Raw genomic sequence first — 23,060 nt, forward strand, 5'->3', positions numbered from 1 at the left:
GCGCTCGCGAGGCGCCTCTCCCCTCATTCCAGCATCGGCGAGCGGGGCGGCAGGCAGGAGGGGACTGAGCCGCGGCGATCCAGTGAGAGAGAGAGAGAGCGAGAGAGAGCGCGTGTGTGTGTGCGCGCGTGGATTGCACCATCACATGCCTTCGCCCAGTGCACCAGCCATGCTTTGAAAGGCTCCAGCTATCTCTGCATTACATGGTTATCTACCCAGAAATCGGCTTCTGCGTCTGAACCGCTTGTTAAACGAAGACGTTCGCTTTGGCGTTTATTCACGAGAACAGTGGCTATCGATTATGGCATTGGTTATGGAACCTATAAGCAAATGGACACCCAAGCAGGTATTGGACTGGATGAAAGGTAATCGAATTTTTAATTATGGTTTCATTTTTCTTAGGATGCTGTTAAATGAATTCCCTCCGATGTATTGTACCGCGCTCGACTGTGATTGCATTTCTGTTTTTCTTTCTTTTTTTCTTTCTTTTTTGTGCACGGTACAGGTGAAAGGTTGTTATTCCCTGGCCAGCTGTGTACAGAGAGACGCGTAGCCCTCACGCTGGCGGGGTTAAATTCAGACCCTCGCACACTATTGTGCGGCGCCCTGCTTGCATTTCGAAGTACATGGTTTTGGCAGTAGTACACCACTATAGTCACTGGCTGGTATACGATTGTGCAAATCAGAGGAGAGAGAGAGAGCGTGTGTGTGTGCGTAGCGTGATTTGGAGTTGTTCGGGGTTCGATCAATGAGCGCCCCTCTCTCCCCGTGAGCGGCAGATCAGGTGGGCTGCTGCGGCGGCTCGCCGGGCTGGGGGAAACGGTGATGAGATCTCGCCAGGAGATGCTCCTTAGTGTGCGTTCATTTCTTTCAACCCATTTACAGAACGAATGGCTTCGTGACAGAGACGCATCTGCAGCTGTTCTGTGTGTGTGTGTTTATACGAAATCTGCTGCTTTGGGCTCATCCGCTTAGTTTGCTGAGCGTATTTCTTCCCTGTCTCTCCCTCTCCCTGCATCTCGCCCTCTCTCTCCCTCCTTTATTGCAATCCTATTTAGCTAAGCCTTAGCACCACGGACAGTGCAGCAGGCTCGCCTTATATGGAAGCCGAGACAGATCATCCTAATTTTCCTATTAGAGGCTTTAGCATTGGGCCACAGACCCAATTAAGCAGCAATTACTCCAGCCTGTCGCTGAAGGATTCAATTACGGCATGTGTGCATTAAAAAGTGTCGACTCCTGCACGACACTCCGCGTTAAAGGAAATAAAATGAGATCGCGGTGCCGGAGTGTTGGGGGGGAACGGCGAGGAGACGGCGTCGTGCTCCTCAACTTGGATGTTTTTAGAAAGCGCAGTTTGCAATCTTCTCTTTCCGCTTGTCTGAAGTCTCGCTCCCTTTCCCCCTCTCGTCTTTCTCGGGGGAACCCCGAACTGGCTGGTCCCCCCCTCCTCCCCTCCCGCTGGCGAACTGTTGCAACGACAGACCGACTCCTTTCGGTTTCGTCGGCTGATTCGAGGTTTTTTTTTTTCAGTCGTGAAGAGGAGAGCGGTCGCCCTCGGCTTTCAGATCGGTCTCAATACACCTTATGCAAAGTAGGTCATATGGTAATGTTGGTGATGATGATCGTAAGATGCTAAAATACTGCGGTCTGGGGGCACACGGTCTTTGCTATTGAACACATTTCTTTACACATGGGGGGTTGGGGGGTGCACACACACCCCGCATCGTGCCCGCGTGCGGTGGGCTCCGGCTCTCGAGTTTCAGCGGCTGACGACGCCTTCGGTAACGAGATTCCGTGTTGATCTGGTTTAAGAGGGATGGCTCTGACGAGATTGTGGTCGCAGGCGCTGTCGTAGTGTCTTAGTGTCTTTTCTCCCTGTCACGCCTGGAGCGCGCGGGGACCCTGGCTCGTGAGCGGAAGTGCACTGCGGCCCGTGAAAATTAAACTGTAACAGAAAATGAAAAGCGTGGGTCGGTGGGGGGGAGTTATAGAAGCATATATTTTCACATACTTGGGTTTGTCGAGATGGATCAGTTGGCTAGGTCAAATGAAACCAGGGAAAGACTTTCTGAGCAGAAAATTACATGGTTGTTGGTCCCAGCTGAAAGATAAATGCCCTTTGCTCGAGTGTGCACACGGAAAGCTGCCTGGCGGAGAAACGGCAGCCCGGTCTGTGTAAATTCTGGCTTTTCAAATCTGCTGAAATGGCTGTTAGGCCTGCGCTGTAGTCCAGCACGCGCAAGCCCTCGAGCTCAACACGCGCCGCTGTTGTCATTTAAATTGGGCAAATTCTCTGACTACGGAGCCTCACTCGCATCTGAACTATAACCCCGGGTGTTATAGTTTTCACATTCCTGTGATTTCCAGAATAAAATCCCTTTTCAGTCCACGGCGTGTGTGTGTGAATGTCATGACGTCGATTTTAGCCAGCGGCGCCAGCGCGCGCAGCTCCAGGGATGCCTACAGTGGATCAGCTGAAGGCAGCCCTGACGTCACAGAAGCAGTCCCGCTTGTGATCCTGTGCACAATGTCACAATCCCAGGGAGGGCTCCTTGATTTCAATCGAACGTTCTAGGCCTAATTTCTGATAGTTTGATCCTTCAGCGTAGGGATCGACGCGATTTCCTTTTATTTTATTAAAACAGTCCCGGTACGAACTGATGAAAGAGCAGCCCAATATTGCCTTCGTTACATTGCACATAGGAACGTTGCAACAGAACTGCTTGCGTGAAGGCACACATGTGTTGGACTAATTGTAGTAAAGCACGTGGGGTGAGACTCCCCCCGGGCAAATGAGAATTAATTACGTCATTCCGTGCCATGGAGACGTCGAGAGTAAGCCAATTTCGTTGTTTTTTTTTCGTGCGTTTGAAAACAGTAACAGTGCTGTTTTGATTCCACACATTTCTCTTCATTAACCCCTTTATTTTAGAAACCACTCATATATGTAATTCCAGCGGTTCCCAATCCTGATCCAGGAGAGATCCTGCCTGGTTTTGTTCCAGAACAGCAGTCAGTTACGCCATTGATCTCCTAACTGACTGCATTTTAGGATTATCTTGAACTGCCGGACCGTTTCCGTCGCGTTTCCTAAGTGACAGAAAATTCCAAACTTTTGGAGTCGAGAAACAAAACCCCAGATGTTCCGGTCGAGCACGCTCGATGGTTCAATTAGGGCTTCAGCTCGAGTCAGGAGGAGAGAGCGGAAGGAGACCCAGTTGGCGGTCAGTCTCGCTCCTCGGAGCCCTACCCTCCAATCGGCACTCGATAAAAGCCGGCACATAGGCTGTGTTTTCATTTCGTCGAAGAAATCGTGAAGGCCTGAGCTGGGGTGAAACCCAGAAACACGTGCTCCCAGATCGGGGGGGTGTCTCCGCCTGGACATGTCTAATCATGATCCCCGGAACCACAGGCCACCCCTCTCGAGGACAGAGTCGAGACAGATCCGCCGTGTTGAAAGAGAAACAGGTGAGGCTTTCACACGGAAGAGCGTTCGCTTTCTCGGCATATCACAGGCCGACGACACGAATTTCAGAAGAAATAAGTGAAAAAAAAAAGATTCATTTTCATACACGTAAATTTAGCACCGATATACAAGCCATTTGAAATTCATGAAGTCGATGATGTTCTATGGTCACAATCTCAGATCTAATTCTGAGCAGAAGACAACGTCACTGTCTTATTAAATCCACACGCATTTAGCAGGCTGTGTTCATGCTTTGAGTTGCCGGGCGAGTAAGGTTCGGTCATCTCTCGGGAGTGAAGCACGATCTGAAAGCGTTAATAAACAGGCGGTGACATTTGCAGGCCGGAATTCTGTTCACACGAGCACGTGTAAATCCGACGAAAAACCCGACGTTCAATTTCAAAAGGCGCCGTTTACTTGACAACCCCGCCGTCGTTCCTCTCTCGTTTGCCTGTTGCTTAAGCCCACGTTCGGGGATTTACCTTCCCCCCCCCGGTGCACGCAGCGGCGCAGCGCGAGGAGCAGCTCTTTTAATTTCCCCTGCTCGCGCGGGAGAGCACTCCTCACGAGCGGAGCGCGCCGCCGCCGGAGCCCGCCTCAGTCACGACGGGAAGGGTGCAGGCCAGCCACCCTCCATATCGTCCTCCAGATGAGATGTAAAACCGGCTCTCTGTGGTCATTAAAAATCGCTGGGTGTTTCTCAAAAAGAGTAGGGGTCTTACCTGGCCACATCCCCCCCTGGCTGTTATCAGTCAAGGCCTCCTAATGACCCCCAGCCCTGAACTGGCTTCATCACTCTGTTTACCTGCAAAGGGCTTTGAGTGGAGTGCCCAGAAAAGTGCTGCAGAAGTTTAAAAACATCCGATTATTATTTAGAAAAGCGGTTCAGATGTTCCTTACTCAGTTCTCATCCCCTCCACAGCAGAAGCCGTGGGGAAGGCTCAACCCACACATGAGCCCGGGAGCCCACAGAGGACCTGGCGGGTGTGCATGACCTCCCGCGCGCGCAAGCACAGAGCCGAGACAGAAAACTAGAGCTGCAGATGTTGTCCCGTTTTTTGGTGGCCCGGTCTCCTCCATCCCTCGCGGCCCAGGTGACAGGAGAACCGGGCAAAGCGCGAAGCTTGTGTCCTAGCGAAGTCCGGATGCACTTCCCTTGACCACTGCTTTCCATTTCCCAGTAGGCGCAGGTTTTAGATTCGCGGGTTCCCGTGAGTCCTTGCCCGAGTACTGATTCCCGAAGAGATACGGGTCCTTTAGTTGCCATGCCGACGGAGCCCCTGATTCCTTAATGGAGTCAAGTCTTCAATTAAGTGGTCCATATCGACCTTATTTCCAGATCTCAAGTCACTAGATATTAAAAGCTGCCCTGTAATCCCTGCAGTACTGAGATAATCCATTCGTGTGCTTTGCAGTCACTGCCCTGTGTTCTTAAAGCAGATGTCATTGCCAGGGACAGAGTATTCTAAAGCTGTGAGCCTCTCATGTCTCCATAATTCAGGCCCAGGTCATATCCCGGATTTAACATGCATGCCAAAAGTTTCCAAAACTGCTGCTCGAAGACAGCTTTCCGTTAGGATCATATCTGGGACACAAGGAGACTTTGGCAAATGAAACACCTCTGGAGTTGCTGTTGGCAGGTGGATCTTGTTTAACCTGAAACCTAACTGAAGTGACCATTTGATTAAATGAGAATACTTTCCTATGTGGGTTCCAGGCAGTTGTGGACCGTGAGATGTTTAAAACAAGGACTTCAGAATTCCGTCCTTTCAAGGAACAAAGCTTCCCATCTCTGTTCTTATCCTCTTTTCTTAGCTTCTGCCTAATTCTTTCGGGAACGCATTGCCTGTCTAGCTCGAACCATATTTGTCTGTTTTTTTTCCTCGTGTTGATGACAGAGCAACAAAGCCGAGCCTCTTGCGACAGAGGCAGGGTGTGAGTTTTTTCCCCCTTCTTCCTGAATGATTTCAATTAGGAGCCATCAGTCTGGCACGGAAGGGACAAGCACTGGAGAGACTCCGTTTGTCAGAAATTGAATTGTATTCCCTGTGACTCATTTGGTGCCAAAGCTCCCAAGAAACACAAGCTCCTGACGAATCTCCAATTAAAATGAAGACCATAACCATGCAAGATGACTCACTGCCCTCTTCCTCTCCCTCCTTCACACACACACACACCTTCAGCCTGGGGTCTGTGATACCCTCACGTCTGTACTCGATGGCACGCTGAGCAACATCACAATTGCAGCCAATTTGAACTCTCAATTGTAACTCCCGTATTTGCAGTTCCTAAACATGTAGGAGGTTCCCTTTTAGCTATTGCGTTTCTTAAGTAAAAAAAATAGCAAAGATTCTAAACCAAGGGACTTTTTAAGTCCAATAAGGATTCATTTACCGTGAGAAAAGAGCTGAGCTATAACAAGAGCCAGCAGGTGGGTAGGTTCCCAGGACCAGGACAGTCCCAGGTCGAATGACATAGCCCAGGGTCAGGCTGACTTCATCCACACTACAGGGCTTCTATACTACTACTATACGTCTAGCGTATGAACATCGTTAATGGCTGAGCTACTAAGAGTGCTGTTTTACCAATATTGAACATGGAGCTAAGCAATATGCGGCCAGCACCTACACAAGACAACTCATCGTCGTGCCCCTGACCCAGCTCCTCCTTTAACACACTGATTATGAGATGGCGAGACTCAAGAACAACAGCACTGGCAGCAGGGCAGCTGCACGAAGGGGTAGCATCAGGTAGAATGGACGCAGATACCCTTGGTGTCGTGGCATAGACGGGTTTTTCTAAAGGTTTTTCAAACAAACGGCGAGGTTGACATCAGACAGGTGAGCATTTGGCGTTAGACCCATTAGCCCCCCACCCCCTGGCTCAAGGTTCGAAAGCTTGATCGTCTGCACTTGGCAGTTCGAAGGGGCCGTTGGAATAGGCCAGCCAGCTGCTGCCCTGGCAGTGGTGAAGCTGCACCTGGATGAGGGGCAGAGCGATGAACATTCGTGCTTCAACACCCTCCTGAGCAGGTGATCGGCAGGAGTTCTGGAATAATTATTTTCCCGGATTCACTCTACGGACACTGTCAAACACAAAGGTACAAAATGCATAGAACTGCTCTAGGACACGTCTTTCGTTGGTCTTAACGTTTGTTTCAAATGAAATATTCTGGGTGGGGAAATCTTATCCATTTTATTTGCAAATGACTATCGAGTCTGAGACTGTATTCTAGTCAATTTGCATGATAAAAAATTGACATCGGGGCTGGTATCACAGACTGAACAGATAAAGGTAGATGAACTAATAATAACTTTCCAGACTTCGCTTTAAGTGGTAGGAGGAATGAGCTGTGTGAGTGCAACCAACCAGCCAACCAATCAATCAATCAATTGTATTCATATATAGCAGCTTTCAATACAGACCATTCTCAAGGCACTTCGAATAAATTAGACGATAAAACCAGTGCCGTATACAGCACGTACTGTACAATACAGGCAGATCCAGAGTAACAGAGGAGGGACAACAAGGCGCTTGTTAATGATGGTGCAGGAGAGGGTGCCAGCTCTGTAATCCCCAGCCGCAGCGATGTCGTCTCGAGTGATCAGCAGGAAGATCACACGGGGCTTCGCTAATCAGATTATCCTGGAGCCGGGCGCGGGGATTGCGGTCGTGGGTCTTTCCTTTTGCAACAGTTTATTAGGCAAGAATTAAAAAGCCATTAGGATACGCATCAGCCTGGCGTGGAAATGCGAGATAAATTTAGTGTGCGTGGCATGGAGGGGGGGGTTTGCGTGGCGGCTGCGAGTGTGAAATTTTGGCGTGAGAAGGGGGGACCTGGTCTCCAGGCTCCCAGTTCAATGAGCCGTACGTGGTCTCCTGCTCTCGGCCTGGTTGACTCTGGATGTACCCAGACTTGCCAAAGTTCAACTGACAGAAAAGAGATAAAAGATCATTGACAAAACGCCCAATATGGTGCCTCCCAGGAAACTCCATTCATTGTTATAGTTCCTTAGGGATACAGACCTTATGAAAACCCCAAATTTAATGTCTCAATTCTTTCCTGCATTTTTCCATTACTGTACTTTTCTCGGCTTTTTAATTTACTCCTGTTCATTTCAAGCATGAGGTGCAAGGTCTGAGGAAATTCATGGAGAGCGGGGCTGAAAGACCTCTGTTATACAGGCATTGCAGCTCTGAAAAGTGTCCTGCTTTTTATGAATACATAAGTGTGCTGCAGAGAAAATGTTCCCTGCAGTCCAGAATGTTTCATTCATGTAAACTTCAGCTTGTGTAAGGACTAAACACAACAGCGATTTAGGATAAACCAAGGTCATTGTAGGCTTTTTGGATCTGCTTGCCCTTGAAAATATTGCTTGGTAGCGGCACAAGGTGACCACAGACCACACGTATACTGCAGAAAAAGATGAAATGGACACTTCAACTTCCAAATCACTGTGTATGCCCAAGGAGAAGGGCCTGTGTCTCTGTGTCTGCCCAGGTCTTCAGAGGCATGCATTTGGCCTAGTGAAACAGGCAAGGTCCTGAGATTCAGAGGAAGGTATATTGCGCTAATTAAAAACTCAATCAAATCAATCAAACCCCACCCGTTTTTCTGCAACATGCAAACAAAATCACTCTGGTTTCAGAGATTATGCCTTAACTAGTATCTATTAGATTAAGTTGTACTCTTACAGGTATTTATTTAAAGGCAAGGGTGCTGTAACTTTAAAAGCTGAGTAAATGGTCTTTGTTGCGTTTCGATTGCGCGTTTAAAGCTTTTATTCAGGGGACTGGGCGAGACTCCTGCTAGAAAATGCTCCCCGCTGCTGGTGTTGCTCCCTCCCAGCTGTCCCACTTCAGAATAACCGCGACCCCAGAACCGTCCCCTTCATTGATAAGCGGCAGACTGGGGCAGTTTGACCCGGGGCGTACTGAATTTTGCTGTAGTATGTCGTATGAAGGCAGATTGAAAATGCAAGTACTGTAAAATAATTGTAAAGGCACAGGAGAGTACGGCGCACTGCGTTAGACTGTGGGAATGCGGAATTAGCGCAGAAACGCAGTGGGCGGATTGAGCTCTCTAAATATTCATGAGCACAACAGCGCTGTGCCCCTCTGGCGCGTCAGGTTGTCCTTTTAAACCGCCCGAGAAGGCTGCGCACCCTGCTCTCTGCGTCAGGGAATCCCCTCGCAGGAGTTTTTTTTTAAAACGTTTCCTCCCGTTACCAAAATATGTGTCGCTTTCACCGGTGGCAAATGAATCCCTGCTATTTTTCTTTAAAAAAAAAAAGTTTTTTTAAGAGAATATTTTTTCCAACAATTTGTATGTCGGCGCCCCCCCCCTCTCTCCCTCGCTTTGGACACATACTTTGAAATATTTCGTAGTGAATATGCAGGCTGTGTCGTCAGAACGCAAGCAAGGCGTTCTATGAACTGTCTTCATCACCCTGCTCTCCTCCCCACTGAGAGCTGGTGTGTGGGGAGCGTCACATCATCCAGGTGGGGCTGCACACTGGTGGTGGTGGAGGGGATCCCCATTACCTGTAAAAGCGCTTTGAGTGGAGTGTCCAGAAAAGCGCTATATAAGTGTAAGCAATTATTATTATTATTATTATTATTAAGGCCTCTCCCGATCGTGCACCTGTCTGACGGTAAACCTCTCGGCCGTGTATGAAAATACACTCAGCGGCAGGCCCGAGGCTGTGGGTGCAGTCCGAGAAATTCGGCGGAGACTGGGATTTTTTTTTCCCTCTGGCACGTTTGGCACTCTGCGGTCTGTGAAGGAAATGTCGCTCTGCAATGAAAGCTAGCGCGGTCTGTAAACGGATTAGTCGAGCGGCGCGGATCTAGTTAAGTGTAATTGCACGTTTAGCCGGAGAGCTCCGCGCCTCTGGATTTGCGCTCGCCGCGGGGTTTGCGCTGTGTAGTGGGAATCCTGGCGATCTCCTTCATATTCACGGCGCGCTGCAAGCCGTGCCTCAAACTCCCCACCCCTTCTTCTCGTTTCCTTCTCTCTCTTTAATCCTGCCATCTCACTGATCTCTCTCTCTCTCTGGCGCGCCTTCATCCCTAGCACGGCCGCTTCAAACAGGATGAGTTCCTCTTTCACAAGAGCACAGAGCCGCACCAGGGCCGTGTTGATAATGCTCTCTAGAATACAACTGTATATTTTACATTGTAAAGGAGAACTCCTAGCCGCCTTCCACTCTAAATGTAGTAAACAGTATAAAAATAAGTGTATCACTTCTCTTCACTGCAAAACGACGCCACTTCGTCAAGAACAGGCGCAAGATTCCTTTGCAAGGAAAGAGTGGCTTCGTCGCAGAAGAGAGTAACATTGTCAAGGTACGAGTGGACACAGTCTTAGTTCATTCTGTTTCTTGACATTGAAATTCAGGCGGACCCGAGTGTCATGTGCAAGGGGCTTTCAGTCCCTCAATCCTCGCAGCGAGAAGGACTTCCCTGGTCTTTCGTGCGCGCAGAAAACAGACGCGTCGCTCCCAAACTCTCCACGGACTTCAGCCTGATGAACAGGACCGATTCTCAGTCTGTTCGCAATGGAGTCTGGAGTCTCGCAGGTCTGGTTAGGGTTAGGCTAACTCCCGGGCCTGAAGGAGTGACTACTCCACGTCTCAGAGGTCTGGAGGTGAGGAGATCACGAAGGTTAGGGTAGTTTTCGTTTAGTTTCGTTGTTGAAATAGAACTAAGGTATGTGCGATATTACCAGATCAACCGGCGATAAAAACTATGAACAAGAGCCGCGCATTCGTGTTTTTAATTTTTTTTTTATGACGTCTGTGTGCGCGCTAATTAGGCAGCGGCGGACTGTGATTTTACACCCCTGGTAGCAAAGGAGCGTGCTCCTCTGTGAGTTACGTAACGTGAGAACGGAAGCGATTTCTCAGCTGACATCGGCGAGCCGGCGCGCCCGCACGAGAAAAGAGAACAGCTCGGCCCGTGATCGTGGAACGAGCCTTTGTGGACCGGGTTCGGAATTCGAATCCTTACCGTCCGGATGATTCCAGTTTCCTTCCTTCCAGACGAGTCTAGTAGGACCGTGTCGGTGTTAAAATAGAGGCCTTTTTCCCCCCCTGGCTGCACACAGTACGTGCCCTCTGCCCCCTCTTATTTTCCTGTTCAGGTGCGGCTCGGTTATTTTTCTGCCTTTCCTGGTGCAGCCCCAGCGGCCTGTGCCTCTCACGCCTCTCCCCTCTCCTAGCGCGGCTCTGCCGGGTCGCCGCGGCCCCTGGTGTAAGTTATACTTGTTGTGACAGCGTCGCTGACCAGGTGCTGTCGCAGTGTGGTCAAGGACGGGGATCCCAGTTGCCGATATGCCTCTGACACCTGTTGGCAGAATCGTTTACCGAAGCTCGGAGGTGTGACTCCCGGTGCCTCTCTGACTTCAGTTCGTCAAGTAAGGAAATGTTTAGCGACATATAGAAGAAAGCCTGTCGTCTAATACCTGTTTTTATGAAACGCGCAAACGTCCTTTCATGACTGATATACTAAGACGGTCAAACAAATCTATCAGTGTTACCCACTGGGAGGTTTTGTTGCGAATGCATGCCCATTAACTCATCAGATTTATAGTAGGTTAACATACAGCAGTGTTCCGCTTGATTAAACCTCCCTTAATTGAAATTATACAACTAGATTCAAAATACAATGATGAAACGGTAAACTTATTTTAGAAGATGAGGACTGGTTTTACTGTAGGTACCCATTTGCTGAAATCCCCTCGGGGTGAGAATCATCCTGGGCTGAAACTCGTTTAATTCATTTTAACTCAGATTATCCCCTTCGGACAACCCCGCACGCGCCTGCAACACCGGCCACCCGCACGCACTTTGCCCGCTGTCAGTGATATACAGTGCAAACAGATATTGCGGTGATGAAAATAGAGACCCCCCCCCCCCCTTTTTTTTGAGCTTGCAATCCTGCGGACGCGCAGTGGCGCGAGGGCGACCACCCGCCCGGGAGAAAAGCCCGTCACGCGAACAGCAGACGTCACGGTCACCGGGCGCGGGGGCTGCCCCCCGATTCCCGAGGAACGGGAGCGCCGCCGAGAAGCGGCTGCCTTTCCTCCGGATTGCTAAGCAACCGTTGCCAAGCAGTCTGGCCGAATGCCGTGGAGTTAAGAGAAGCCCCCAGGTAGGGCCCGACTCGCGTCTGGATTACCGCCGCTCGGCGCGACGGCGAAGCCAGGGTGACAGACGCCCCACAGCAACGTCACGGCGGGAGGGTCTCCATCACCCTTGACCGGTTTACAGTGAGGGGGCGCCCGCGGACGCACAGGACACAGGATGCAAAGTCCTGCGCACCAGCAAAGATGACGAGAGTCGCGCTCCGAGCCCCTCCAGTATAAAGAAGGCAGAAACAAGACGCGACGCTGCGGTTTTAATGGGATGATTGAATGGGTTTTATCGTTGAGGAAGCTGCTAATGGGATGATTTGTCAAAGGCTGTTCACCCCCAGCAGTCAGCCCCTCGGACCTCAGAGACCGGGCTGGAATTCCAGTATCATCCAGTGTAGATCCAGACTGGTACCAGGGCAAGCCGATGTGGCCGCGAGCAGCACACTGCCGTGGGGGTCCTGGTGGCGTCCTGTGGCACGGGCTGCCCGCTGGTCTCTGCTGTGGTGAAAATAAATGCGCTCCACTTTTAGAACGTAAAAAAAACGCAAACCGAGGGAGGGCAAGATTTCCCAGACTCCCCCCAAGTGTCACGCCCTCTGCAGCCAGAGGGCGCTCCTTCTCTGTCCTGTCCCTAGTTTCCGGTCTGCTGTCCTTCCGGTCTTTCTCTTTCCCTTGGGCTATATATTTCCGGGTCTTGCACTCTGTCCTCGCTCAGCATTGACGTTCGGATGTCCTGAGACCCGCCTAGCACCAGGGCGCCCCACGTCCGCTCCCTGAGGGCATAGGTTTCTATACGGCATTCCTGAACTCTTTGCACTACGAGCCCGGGCCTTTTTCCCGTCTCGCCGCTACGCATATGGGTCTTTTTCCGCTCTCCTGCTCCCCACGGTTAGTCCCTTTGGACGTCCGTGACACCAAGAAGCACAAACGCAAGACCCGCCAGGAAACGTGGCTCTGGAGCAGCCGGGACAATGGAGCGCGCTGCAGTCTGACAGCAAATCAGTCTGCGGAGCTAGGGCAGGGAGATCCCATCTCAAGGGCTGTCTGGATAATACAGAGCAGTTACCCTGGCAGCACTGGCCCAGCAAGGAGCTGAGCGACTGGCTCCTGGAGATGAAGCCGCCTGTAATGGGTGGATGTTTATATATATTTTTTTTAAATTAGTCTCTTTATTGCACGTCCTATTGGGGAGACTGCAGCTAGGCATCGGCAAGGGGAGCCAGGAGAGGCGTGGCTCTAAATGAATTCTGGGTATACATGGAGGTACACTGGCGGCACCGACCAGCCCTGAGCAGTCGGCAGGAAGAAAGACTGGAAGGGTGCAAGAATGAAAGGGATACGCACGCACCCGCTTTCTAACCTCTTCTTCCGAAATAGGGTATCCCAGCAAGCAACAGACACAGGGCAGGGAAGGCAGAGAAGGCGAGAGAGAGAGATATGGAGGCAGGAGGATATAGCAACCGAAAACAGGGGCGGAGCGGTGGCTCTGTGGCTCAGGATCCGCGCCTGTGGCTGGAAAGTTGTGGGTTCAAATCCCGCGGCTGGCAGAGGAATCCTACTCCGCTGGGCCCCTGAGCAAGGCCCTGAACCCCAGCTGCTCCAGGGGCGCCGTTTGTGTCTCTTGGAGAGCAAGCTGGGGTCGGCGAAAAGACAAATTCCTAATGCAAGAAATTGTATACGGCCAATCAAGTGATCTTAGCTCTTATCTTGATCTTTCTCATGTGGGAAGGAGAGGACTCTCAGGTGGCTCTGGGTGCAGCCCTGGGTTCGATCCCTCCCACCTTCCTCCACAGGCAAGCTGCCTGGGTTAATTGCGATCCCTGAACTGTCCCTGTGTGCTTGCTCTGGCTCTTGTGTCTGAGTGTGCACGCCCCCCGGGACACAGGAGGGTCGCGTCCTGGCTGTGCTCCCAGAATGGGCTCTGGATTGCTGCATCCCTTACTGGGAATAAGCAAGGATGATGGAGTTTCTGATGGAGGGATTACTTTGCATTAACTGCGACTGTTAACTCACCACGTAACACATAGGGTTTTGTTTCACAGACAGACATGTAAAAAGGCAAAGCGGACATAAAATGCAACAGGATATTTTGTTTTTTAGCGTAGCGGCCATGTTTTTGTTGTTGTTGTTTTTTAAATGTCAGCGCTGTTAAAAACAGCCCAGAGTGATGCACTCATCAGTGTTGTGTCACCCCCCTGCCCACCCCACCGCCGCCATCCCTGCGAAACAAGCTGCTCCGCAAAATATCTTTCACTTCAGATCTTCTGATACCAGCAGCAAAGGACTCATCTGCTCTGCCCCCCCTCCCCAGCTCTGACTAATCCCCAGCCTGGTAGATTTCTGCCCGGGCCGTGCTGTGCACCCCCCCTCTGGCTGTTCCCCCGGTCGGCTGCCCCCTTTCTCGCTCATCCTGTCCGGGACAGCAGTGCTCTGACCAGAGTCGTGGAGTGGGGAGCCCTAGGACACTGCGGTTTTCCGGGAATCTTTTTAGGGTTCAGATGGTTTAAATGACCAAATCTAGCATTTAGCTGCTGAGGATTTTAGATTTGAAATCCCGGTGAAGAGCAGAGAAAAGCTTCAGACTCTGCGTTCCAGATGTGCTTCTCCGACACGCCCGCCTGCCAGACCCAGTCATGCTAATGCAACACGGCGACTTGTGGGAGATTGAGCAATGATTGGAGGAGTGGGGAGCGGCACCCCCTCCGGACTTGGGGTACTCTCTGCGTGGGGTTTGTGTGTTCTCCCCATGTTTCGCATGGGTTTCCTCTGACTGCTTCAGCTTCCTCCCACAGTCCAAAAATATATCCGAGTAGGTTATTCATGCTGGTTAAATATACTGGTAGTTAATTTGGATACTGCAAAGAGATGGCCCCTAGTTTGAGTGTGTGTGTCTGTGTGTCTGCCCTGTGATGGACTGGTGTCCCGTCCCGGGTGTGCCCTGCCTTGTGCCTGTTGCTTGCTGGGATAGGCTCCGGCTCCATCGCGACCCTGTGTTGGATGAAGTGACGTCACTGCAAGTCTGCCAGGCACTGGACAAAGGTTCCAGGAGTCTGGGATGCTCTGGTCCCAACTTTTCCTGATGACATTGTGCCACGCGTGTGGAATTTCCTGGGCTCCCTGGTCTTACACAGCTAGTGACGTGAAAAGGCTTCAAACCAGCAACACCTGGGCCATAGAGCTGAACCTGCTCCCCAGGTGAGCGTCTTTACTGGGGGAGACATGAAGGATCCCCCAAACTAGTGAGGACTGCTGTGTTACCTACAGTAGTACCTGTGGCTTACCAGGGACTGTGATAGCAAGCACTGGCATATGTTGAAGCAAAATTAATACAGATAAAAATAATCCCAGATTGGCTTCCCTTGGTTTTTACACAAACAAAAGATTATTTTTGATCTTCAAGGACTAAAAAGACCCTTTGCATTTCTTAAAATGCCATTGTGTTCTTAGTCATGATTATGAAATGACTTGGCAGTTACACAAGTATTAAAAATGGCCACATGCACCAAACTCCAGTCATTTATCCTGCTGTCCCGGTTGCTACCCAGCCCCCCTCGTAATTATTACATTATCAGAGCAGGCACGCTGCACGCAGAGAGACAGAGCGACACGAACTCTGGCACAGACGGCGCTAATAGGAAATTTAGCTGTAAACACACAAGCTGAGCTTCAAAGACCCTGCCGCATTAACCACAGAGACACAACGGTTAAAAGCTAAACCACTGTTTGGAGCCAAGAAATTCCAAGTGAATGATAGATCTAGCCAGCCAATAGAGTCACCAATACTCCCAAAGTAGGAAGTTTAATCTGAGTGCACTGCTTCCAAGTGAGACGTGGATAGTTAGGCATCTTGCACAGCCAGGTTAACAGAGGATCTGCCCGGATGTAGCAGGTCTTTTCTGAACAGTCCTCCTCCTGCAGGGTTATCGGACCTTCAGAGTTTCAGTCCTCCTGTGCTGAACAAATGAATCAGTATTTCTGAGTTTTTGCGCAGAAGGTGATGAAAGAGATCTAGACATCATGACCTGGGGGACTCCTGTTGTTAGTGCAGAGGATGAGACCTGGGCGGCTGTGTAATTCTGCTGAGCCTCGGCGGACTGAGCTTCTTAAATGCAGGCGGTCTCTCTGTCTCCAGGGGCGAACTGGGCTGCAGTAGTACATCCCCACGTGGAAGGTTACAGATCTTGTCCTGTGTTTTGTCTCGTTTAATTTCGAGCTGTGAAACCCGTGTGAAATTGAATCTGTTAAATCGCATCTGGGGCCACAGGACTGTCTCGCAGTCCTGTGGCCCTGGGTATGATCTGGGGTCCTGTCTGTGTTGAGTTTATATTTTCTCCCTGTGTTCGCTTGGGTTTCCTTCAGGTGTTTCATTTTCCTGGAATTCCCACAGTCCCACGCATACTGGTATGTTAAATGGCTTCTGGGTGTGTCTGCTCAGCGATGGACTGGTGTCCCATCCAGGGTGTACCCTGCCTTGTGCCCGTCACTTGCTGGGATAGGCACCACCTGTACAGGATAAAGTGGGTAGAAAATGGATGGAAATTGACTCTGTTTGGTGAGGGACAGTGAGAGAAGGCACGGGTGTTGCATGAGGAGATTGTTGCTGTTGCTGATTGCTGGTATCGCTGGGACATCCAGCTTTGAGGCCACATGGACATGGTCCCTGTGACCTCTGCCATGCGATGGCATTGATCCACTTGGAAATATCACTACGTCTGAGTCACTTGCCCTTCTGAGACTTATTGGCAGACTGATCTAACTGCCCGTCGATAAACATTTCCGCCTGAACTCTGCTTCTCTCACCCTTTCCCGATGGCCAATATCTTGGTGGCGCTGACGTCACTGTGCCCTGCTGAGTCGATCCAGAGACGGCAATCAGAGCTGACGTGCCCGCGTGGCAGGGAAACATCTGGGCGCAGTGTTGGCACTGCAAAAGGCCTGGCTGGGAGCTGAGGAGGAGAGCAGATGTTGTTCAGACTGCACGTCACAGCAGAGCCCGCAGGCAGCAGCAGGCAGCAGCGGCTGACAGTTTGGGAGGACTCGCTGTCAGCAGGCAGGGAGGGCTGGAGGCCCTGGTGTCAGTGAAGGACTCCACACTGGACACAGACATGAAGGAGTGCACACTGGACACACAGACATGAAGGAGTGCACACTGGACACACAGACATGAAGGAGTGCATACTGGACACACAGATATGAAGGACTGCATACTGGACACACAGATATGAAGGACTGCACACTGGACACACAGACATGAAGGACATGAAGGACTGCACACTGGACACATAGACATGAAGGACTGCACACTGGACAGACAGACATGAAGGACTGCACACTGGACACACAGACTGACATGAAGGACTGCACACTGGACAGACAGACATGAAGGACTGCACATTGGACAGACATGATCAAAATTACAAATAAAATAGAACTGATTGCATGACAAAATAGATACTATTAAAAGGGTGACTTGAAGAAAAAGAATTAGAGATATTAACAGACTACAGCAAAGTGTCACATGAATGATTTATTTTTTTATTGTCTGGCTGTTGGGGTGGTTTTGAGAACAGTGTTGTTGTTTTTTTTACAGAGAACTGATTTATTTAAAACACGATTACATTCTTTCAAAGCGATGTGGAAAGTGCCAGACGCAGAAGTGCACGAATCAGGGGGCGATGACACTATCCCTGTACCCCCCACCCTGGCCTCCCGCCTTCTCAGGGAGCAGACCCAACTGAGCTTGACCTGACAGAGGGAGACAAGGGACTGAGGGGGGGATCCTGGGCTGCCCCTTATTCTGACATCTGCTGGTTGAGCAGCGCTGATTTCTCCTTTCACGTTAATCAGAGAGCAGCAGGGTGCTTCCACAGTGTCCCCACGGCCGTTTTCTCGGATTCCTGTCTTTGTTTTCCCCTGAGCTCTTAGTTCACCTGATCAGCTGCTTTGATCGTGCGCAGCTTAACCCTGTCCCCCACGTCCTTCAGCTGCTCGCCGTGAGAAGACTGCAGGGCGAGCGTCTCTCATCCCCGATCCACACGCTGCGAGGCCCGGATCACTCAGTACCTCTCCCCCTCCCTGTGCGGATTGTTTCCTCCGCGCTGCTCACTCACGCATGGCGTCTGGCCCTCCCAGAGTCCCCCGGCTCTCCTGGCTGCTGCCAGGCCGGCGCGCCTGTACGGCGGGACCAGCCTGGCTGGGCCACGTCTGCTCCGCGCGGGTCGGCCGCTCCTGCAGAGAAGGATCGCGGCACGTCTTTGAGTCATCCCCCCTCAGGGCCAGCCCCCCTCCCCCCCCCGTCAAGTCCTTTCACAGCCCCAGCTGTCAGCCGATCGTTGGTGTTAACGAAGATAATTGACGTGGGAGAGGCGTCTTCTTGGAGGGCTGACTCTCCATCCTCTCAAATGTGAGCTCAAAGTGACAGCGCCATGGAAACGAGCTGCGCTGCTGGGAAAGGGCCTTGCCTTGCACCCTGGCGTCATCTTGCAATCATTTCTGGGTGGCATGATGGCACGGCCCTGGGGCCCCGGGTTCAATTCTGGACCTGGGGTGCTGTCTGTGTGGAGTCTGCATGTTCTCCCCGTGCTCGTGTGGTCTTCCTCCAGGTGCTCTGGTTTCTCCCACGGTCCAAAGGCATACTGGTGGGTTGGCTATCTTCTGGAGTGAGCGTGCCTGTGTGTTTGAGTCTGCCCTGCAGCGGACTGGCGTCCCCTCCAGAGTGTATCCCACCTTGCGCCCACTGATTCCCCAGGATAGACTCCAGCTCTCCTGCGACCCTAGTTTGGAAGATGCAGTTAGAAAATAGATGGATGATGCCTTGTTTCTCATAGACAGTGGACAGCTGTCCGAACGGTACTTGATATGTATTTGATGGCACATCAAATGTCACACTGTGTCAATGTTTGGACAGCTTTCAGAGCTTCGGCACAGCACCAGCCATTACAGAGAGGAGCTGTGCAACAGTAATTCTTGACTGAATACAGACCAAGAATGCAGCACAGGTGAGCAGCTCCCCATAGGAAGATCATCCCATCCTTTTTGGTACAGGAGCTACAATCTAATTAAGTGATTAAGCTCATTAGCTCTCATAAATAAATGACTAAGGAGCCAGTGGTTAAAGGTATCCAGCATTTGAGTGGATTAGAAATCGCCTTTTCACAAGTGCCTCTTTGGCAGTGTGTTGTAGGCACTTCAGGTTTTACAATATGCAGTAGGTAAAGAAATAATAGCACAGTGCCATTTTTGCACAAGTTTTTTTTGGTGTGGAAGCAAAAACAAATATTATTTTTACTGACTGCACATAACTTATCAGAAGATATGGTAAGCTGACTTAGTGTCTTAGGAGATTTATGTGAAATTCCATGATAAGACCAGCTGGTTTTCCTATTTGCAATTAAAACTTGTGCAAAAAAAGGAGAACGTGCAAAATTAGTACCGTGCTGGAAGTCACAAGAACTCCAGACCTGTCGGAGAAGGTGATCGTCTCTTGGGTGGTTAGCGAGATAAAACTCAAAATTGTTGGGCTGAGTTTCTGCCGCATTCTTTGTACGTGAGCACGAGCGTATCATTCTTGTGACCAAGTGCTGTGCCTCGGTATCAGGTGTCTTTGTCAATGACAACCCTGGTCTATTTTTATGCATGTGCAGGGCACTCCGTCATGTCTAAAATAGCAACTTCGAGCAGGGTGGGGGACTGATATTTCTCCCAGTGCTCCACATTTAGACTGGAAACTGCGATTACAGCTTGACCTGATTCTGTAGAGGCCCATATTTCCATCTTCCATCATAGATGAGGGGCTGATTTAATTAAAATTAATGCTCCGTCTGCTCGATCTACGTAAGGCCGCACTGAAGAAGAAGAAAGAGTGAGAGCTCTCCAGTCTAAGGGGCTGCTGAAACTACAATCCAGGCATTGACCCAGTTTCACTCCAGTTTGACAAGAAAGAACTGTTTGACAAGGGTCATAAACGAGAGAAGGCCTTTCAGCCCATCAAACCTATTTGGTGGACACGCGATCCATGGATATTATCCAGCCATTTCCTGATAGCAGCCAGGGTATCGGATTCAGCAGCTTGGCCGACTCTCACAACCCCTCTGGGTAAAGAGACTCCTGTTCTCAATCTGAAGTGCACGTCCACATGCTTTACACCTCATTCTTCAACACTTTTACCTACAAACTAGTCTCTTAACGGTCATCAATCTGTCTGGCTTCTGCACACACTTCCCATACAGCATTAAGACCCTTACAAAGCAATTTCAATTTGTCTTTTCGGAACCAAAGGCAAATTACCTGCTAAAGGGCCATTGACTGGCAAGTTGGTAGAGACATTCCCTCGGGCAAAGTTTTTAACTTTTGTCGTTCTTTTGGTTTGCAATGAAAAAGAAAGGATTTTGATCTCTTGAGGTAGCAGCACTGATGGGACTGACTTTTAATTGGCACTGAGATGGTGCTTGAAACCGACTTCAGCAGTCAAACCTATTAGACGAAAGATAATTTACTGCATTTGCTGCAAGTACTGTACCACCGGGCCGTAAATCAATTTGTTTTTTTAAGGTTCTATGTATTTGCTTTGTGCAAAGAAATTGTGGGTTAGGGGACCACACAGAGGGCACACTGGTTTGCTGAAACACAAGACTTGTTTTTTCAATCTATTGCAATAAATATTAGTTATTTGTTTCTTTTCAAACAGCATAGAAAAATAACAGGCAGCGGAGGAGATTGAAATGCACGAACAGTGGCGAAGACCTACATTCACAGGACAGTAAATTTCCTGCTCCTGTTGAGATACAGGCTGTATAAATCCTGGGTTAGTTATTTCCAGAGCTCTCAGGGCCTCTTAGCAAGATGGATTGATTAAGAGGTCCCTTACCCACCATCAAGGCACTATATCTCGAGCATCTCATGAATCTGTACCGTGACGGTGTGGGCTTTCTGGGAAGAGGAGAGGTGAAGGTGGGTTTTAATGGACTGGTTACGCATGATGCCTGACATCTGCAAGTTGTGCTTAAATGGCTTCAGTGCTCATGAGGGCAAAGGGCCAGCATGCTATACAGCAGGGTGGAGGAGCGGCCAGGGGTCTGGACTTGTAACTGGGGCATTGTGGGTTAAAATCCCAGGTGAGGCACTGCTGCTGTACCTGGAGCAAGGCACTTCACTCAAACTGCTCCAGTACAATAACCAGCCCTAGAAATGGGTGCAAACGTAAGTTGCTTTGGATAAAAGTGTCAGCAAAATAAGTGAGTGATCAAGAACTAGTGATTGCATTGACCATCACAGCCTTGTCACGCCACCAATGCATCCACACTCTGCAGTGTGCACAGACTAGAAAGCCCAGCCAGCTGACTGCAAAACCAGTTAGATCCAATACACAACAAGAGAAAAGTCTCTAATAAGAGATGTGCATGTTCCTGGGTCCAAATGACCACATACACATGTCTAATTTACCAAGCACATATGGAATGTGTTGGCTAACTAGGACGCTCCAGCTTGGTTCAGACTCATCCCCCTTGCAGATATCTTTATATCTTCTTTATCTCCTTTAACAAAGGAGAAACTTCACGTGCGCCAAAAGAGGCCTTTTTTCCACGGCTCGAGCTCTTCGGCAGTGAGTGCCTCGCCTTCCTCACCGGCCGCGTGCTGAGTGCCTCGTGATGGAGCAGGACTCCTCACTATCCTGTCCTGGGACAGCTGGGAGCTGCGAGGCAGCAGGCACGCAGCCTGACTGATGTCACACATGGGGATCTCTTAATGACTATGCAGAGGCCCGGCGCTCATTACTGCCTGTACCTAGGCCGCCCCTCTGGATACTGGGACACAAAGACTTGCTGGCTTTCAAACATTGAGTGAGGACCTGCTAGCTGCTTGGCACTTCGTGCAGTCTTTTATAATGCTGACGTCCTTTTTCGTTGGCTGTTGAGAGCAGGTCGGCCGGATCTTGGCCGGAAGAAATATTTTAAATTGCCCTCATATATTTCCTATCCCACATTAAAAGTGGGGTTGGATGTTTTTCCCTTTTTGGGGCAAAGAGAGGGCCCCAGCGTGAGATTTTATTGAACCGGTGAGTGAAAACAAAACAAGAGCAGCCCGGCACTGGTGTCCTGCGGGATGCTGGGAAGGCAGCTGGGGTGGCTGGATGAGTTATTATTAGAGGGAGCTGGAGGCAAGGGATCCAGTCCCCATTCTTCATGTGGTGACAACTCTCTGCACCACATGGACCTCTGCAGCTGATGTGCTGAAGAATCAATTCTGCATCTGGGCGGTGAGGAGGTGTGTGCGTGTGTGTGTGTGCGTGTGTGTTTGTCTGTGTGTATATATATGTGTGTATACACGTGTATGCACATGTATGTGCGTGTCTGCAGGTGTGTGTGTATGTGCGTTTGTCTGTGCACGCGTGCATGTGTGTGTGGGGGGGGTGTTCATGTGTGTGCATGTGTCTGTGCACGCGCGCGTGTGGGTGTGTGTCTGTATGTGTGCACGTGTACATCTGTGCGCAGGCAGGGGGTAGAGAGATACTGGGTCGAGCACTGCCTGTGATGGCCTGAGACAGCTTGTGCAATGACACGGTAATAGAGTATTGATTCTCATACCCTGACATAACAGAAAAGGAACAAAACGTGAGGATAAGCAGAGAGCCTGTATTTTGGGATTATTTCATTTGAAGCTCGTTTGCGAAAACCTGACTGATTAAATCGAAATCGAGAAGTCACTGCGGATGCCAGGGGTCTGGGCATCTCCTTAATTTGTTGTTAGATGGCATTTGAGCGAGGAAGTTGTAACTACTGCAGTATAGGGATGGCCACCCCAGAGGTGCTGTGTGGGATGAATTCAATTGGGTGCATGCACACCAATTAATGAATTTAAATTAAAGTTGAAGAATGATAATGTAGTTAACATATCCATGAGATCAATATTTGATATTTGGAGTGGTCATGCTTGCTGCTGGAGAGCAGGTTTTTCATAAGTCTCTCTTAAGCTGCTGTAAAGGCATGCATTCAAGGTCCTTTAAAGTGTACATTTTGCAACTCTCCAGGGCCAGCGTTATCCACTCCTGAAGAAAGTCAACAAATTTGCCCAGTTGATCAAAAACCTGTATTTCCTGGGTTATATGCCAGCTGATGTTGAAGAGTGACGGCCTGTGTTGAGGCTCTTCTGGATCAGGAATGGCCACTCCTGAATTGCAGTGTAGAACAAATTAATGTGTCTGCACACACCATCACTCCACCAGGTGGCGCTGTGCACACTAAGAGAAGTGTGATAAAGTAGGACCCAAAAATGATTGATTGTTTAGGCAAAGCAAGCTGGAATTTAAAATTGCATGCTTTCAGAAATTTGAACTAGGATTGTAAAAAAGTGTACATGTCAAACACAGCAGCCAGCCTGGAGTTTCAGTATATGAGAAACAACTTTTTGAAACAGGAACATAAACTGATTTCATTGCATTCTGTACAATTTTATGAA

The 23,060-nt window shown here is 49.9% G+C and overlaps 1 protein-coding gene and 1 long non-coding RNA gene across 5 annotated transcripts in view; one reads left to right on the forward strand and one right to left on the reverse strand.

Annotated features, from left to right (window-relative positions):
- The first annotated feature begins 57 nt into the window (after nucleotides 1-57).
- LOC102695009 (connector enhancer of kinase suppressor of ras 2) overlaps nucleotides 58-23,060 on the forward strand; it is a 103,076-nt gene continuing 80,073 nt past the window's right edge. For all 4 annotated transcript variants that reach the window (XM_069193667.1, XM_069193668.1, XM_069193669.1 and 1 more), the window contains exon 1: nucleotides 58-365. In XM_069193667.1, the coding sequence (XP_069049768.1) occupies nucleotides 302-365 (64 nt within the window). In that variant the 5' untranslated portion in view covers nucleotides 58-301. The remainder of the gene's footprint in view (nucleotides 366-23,060) is intronic.
- On the reverse strand, nucleotides 15,879-17,843 carry LOC138241062 (uncharacterized). The gene is made up of 3 exons (XR_011190276.1): nucleotides 17,537-17,843; nucleotides 16,407-16,552; nucleotides 15,879-16,109 (listed from the first exon to the last, which is right to left on the reverse strand). It is a non-coding gene; the product is annotated as an uncharacterized lncRNA (long non-coding RNA).

This window comes from Lepisosteus oculatus, chromosome 8 (genome assembly GCF_040954835.1).
Source record: "Lepisosteus oculatus isolate fLepOcu1 chromosome 8, fLepOcu1.hap2, whole genome shotgun sequence".
Classification (NCBI taxonomy): domain Eukaryota; kingdom Metazoa; phylum Chordata; class Actinopteri; order Semionotiformes; family Lepisosteidae; genus Lepisosteus; species Lepisosteus oculatus.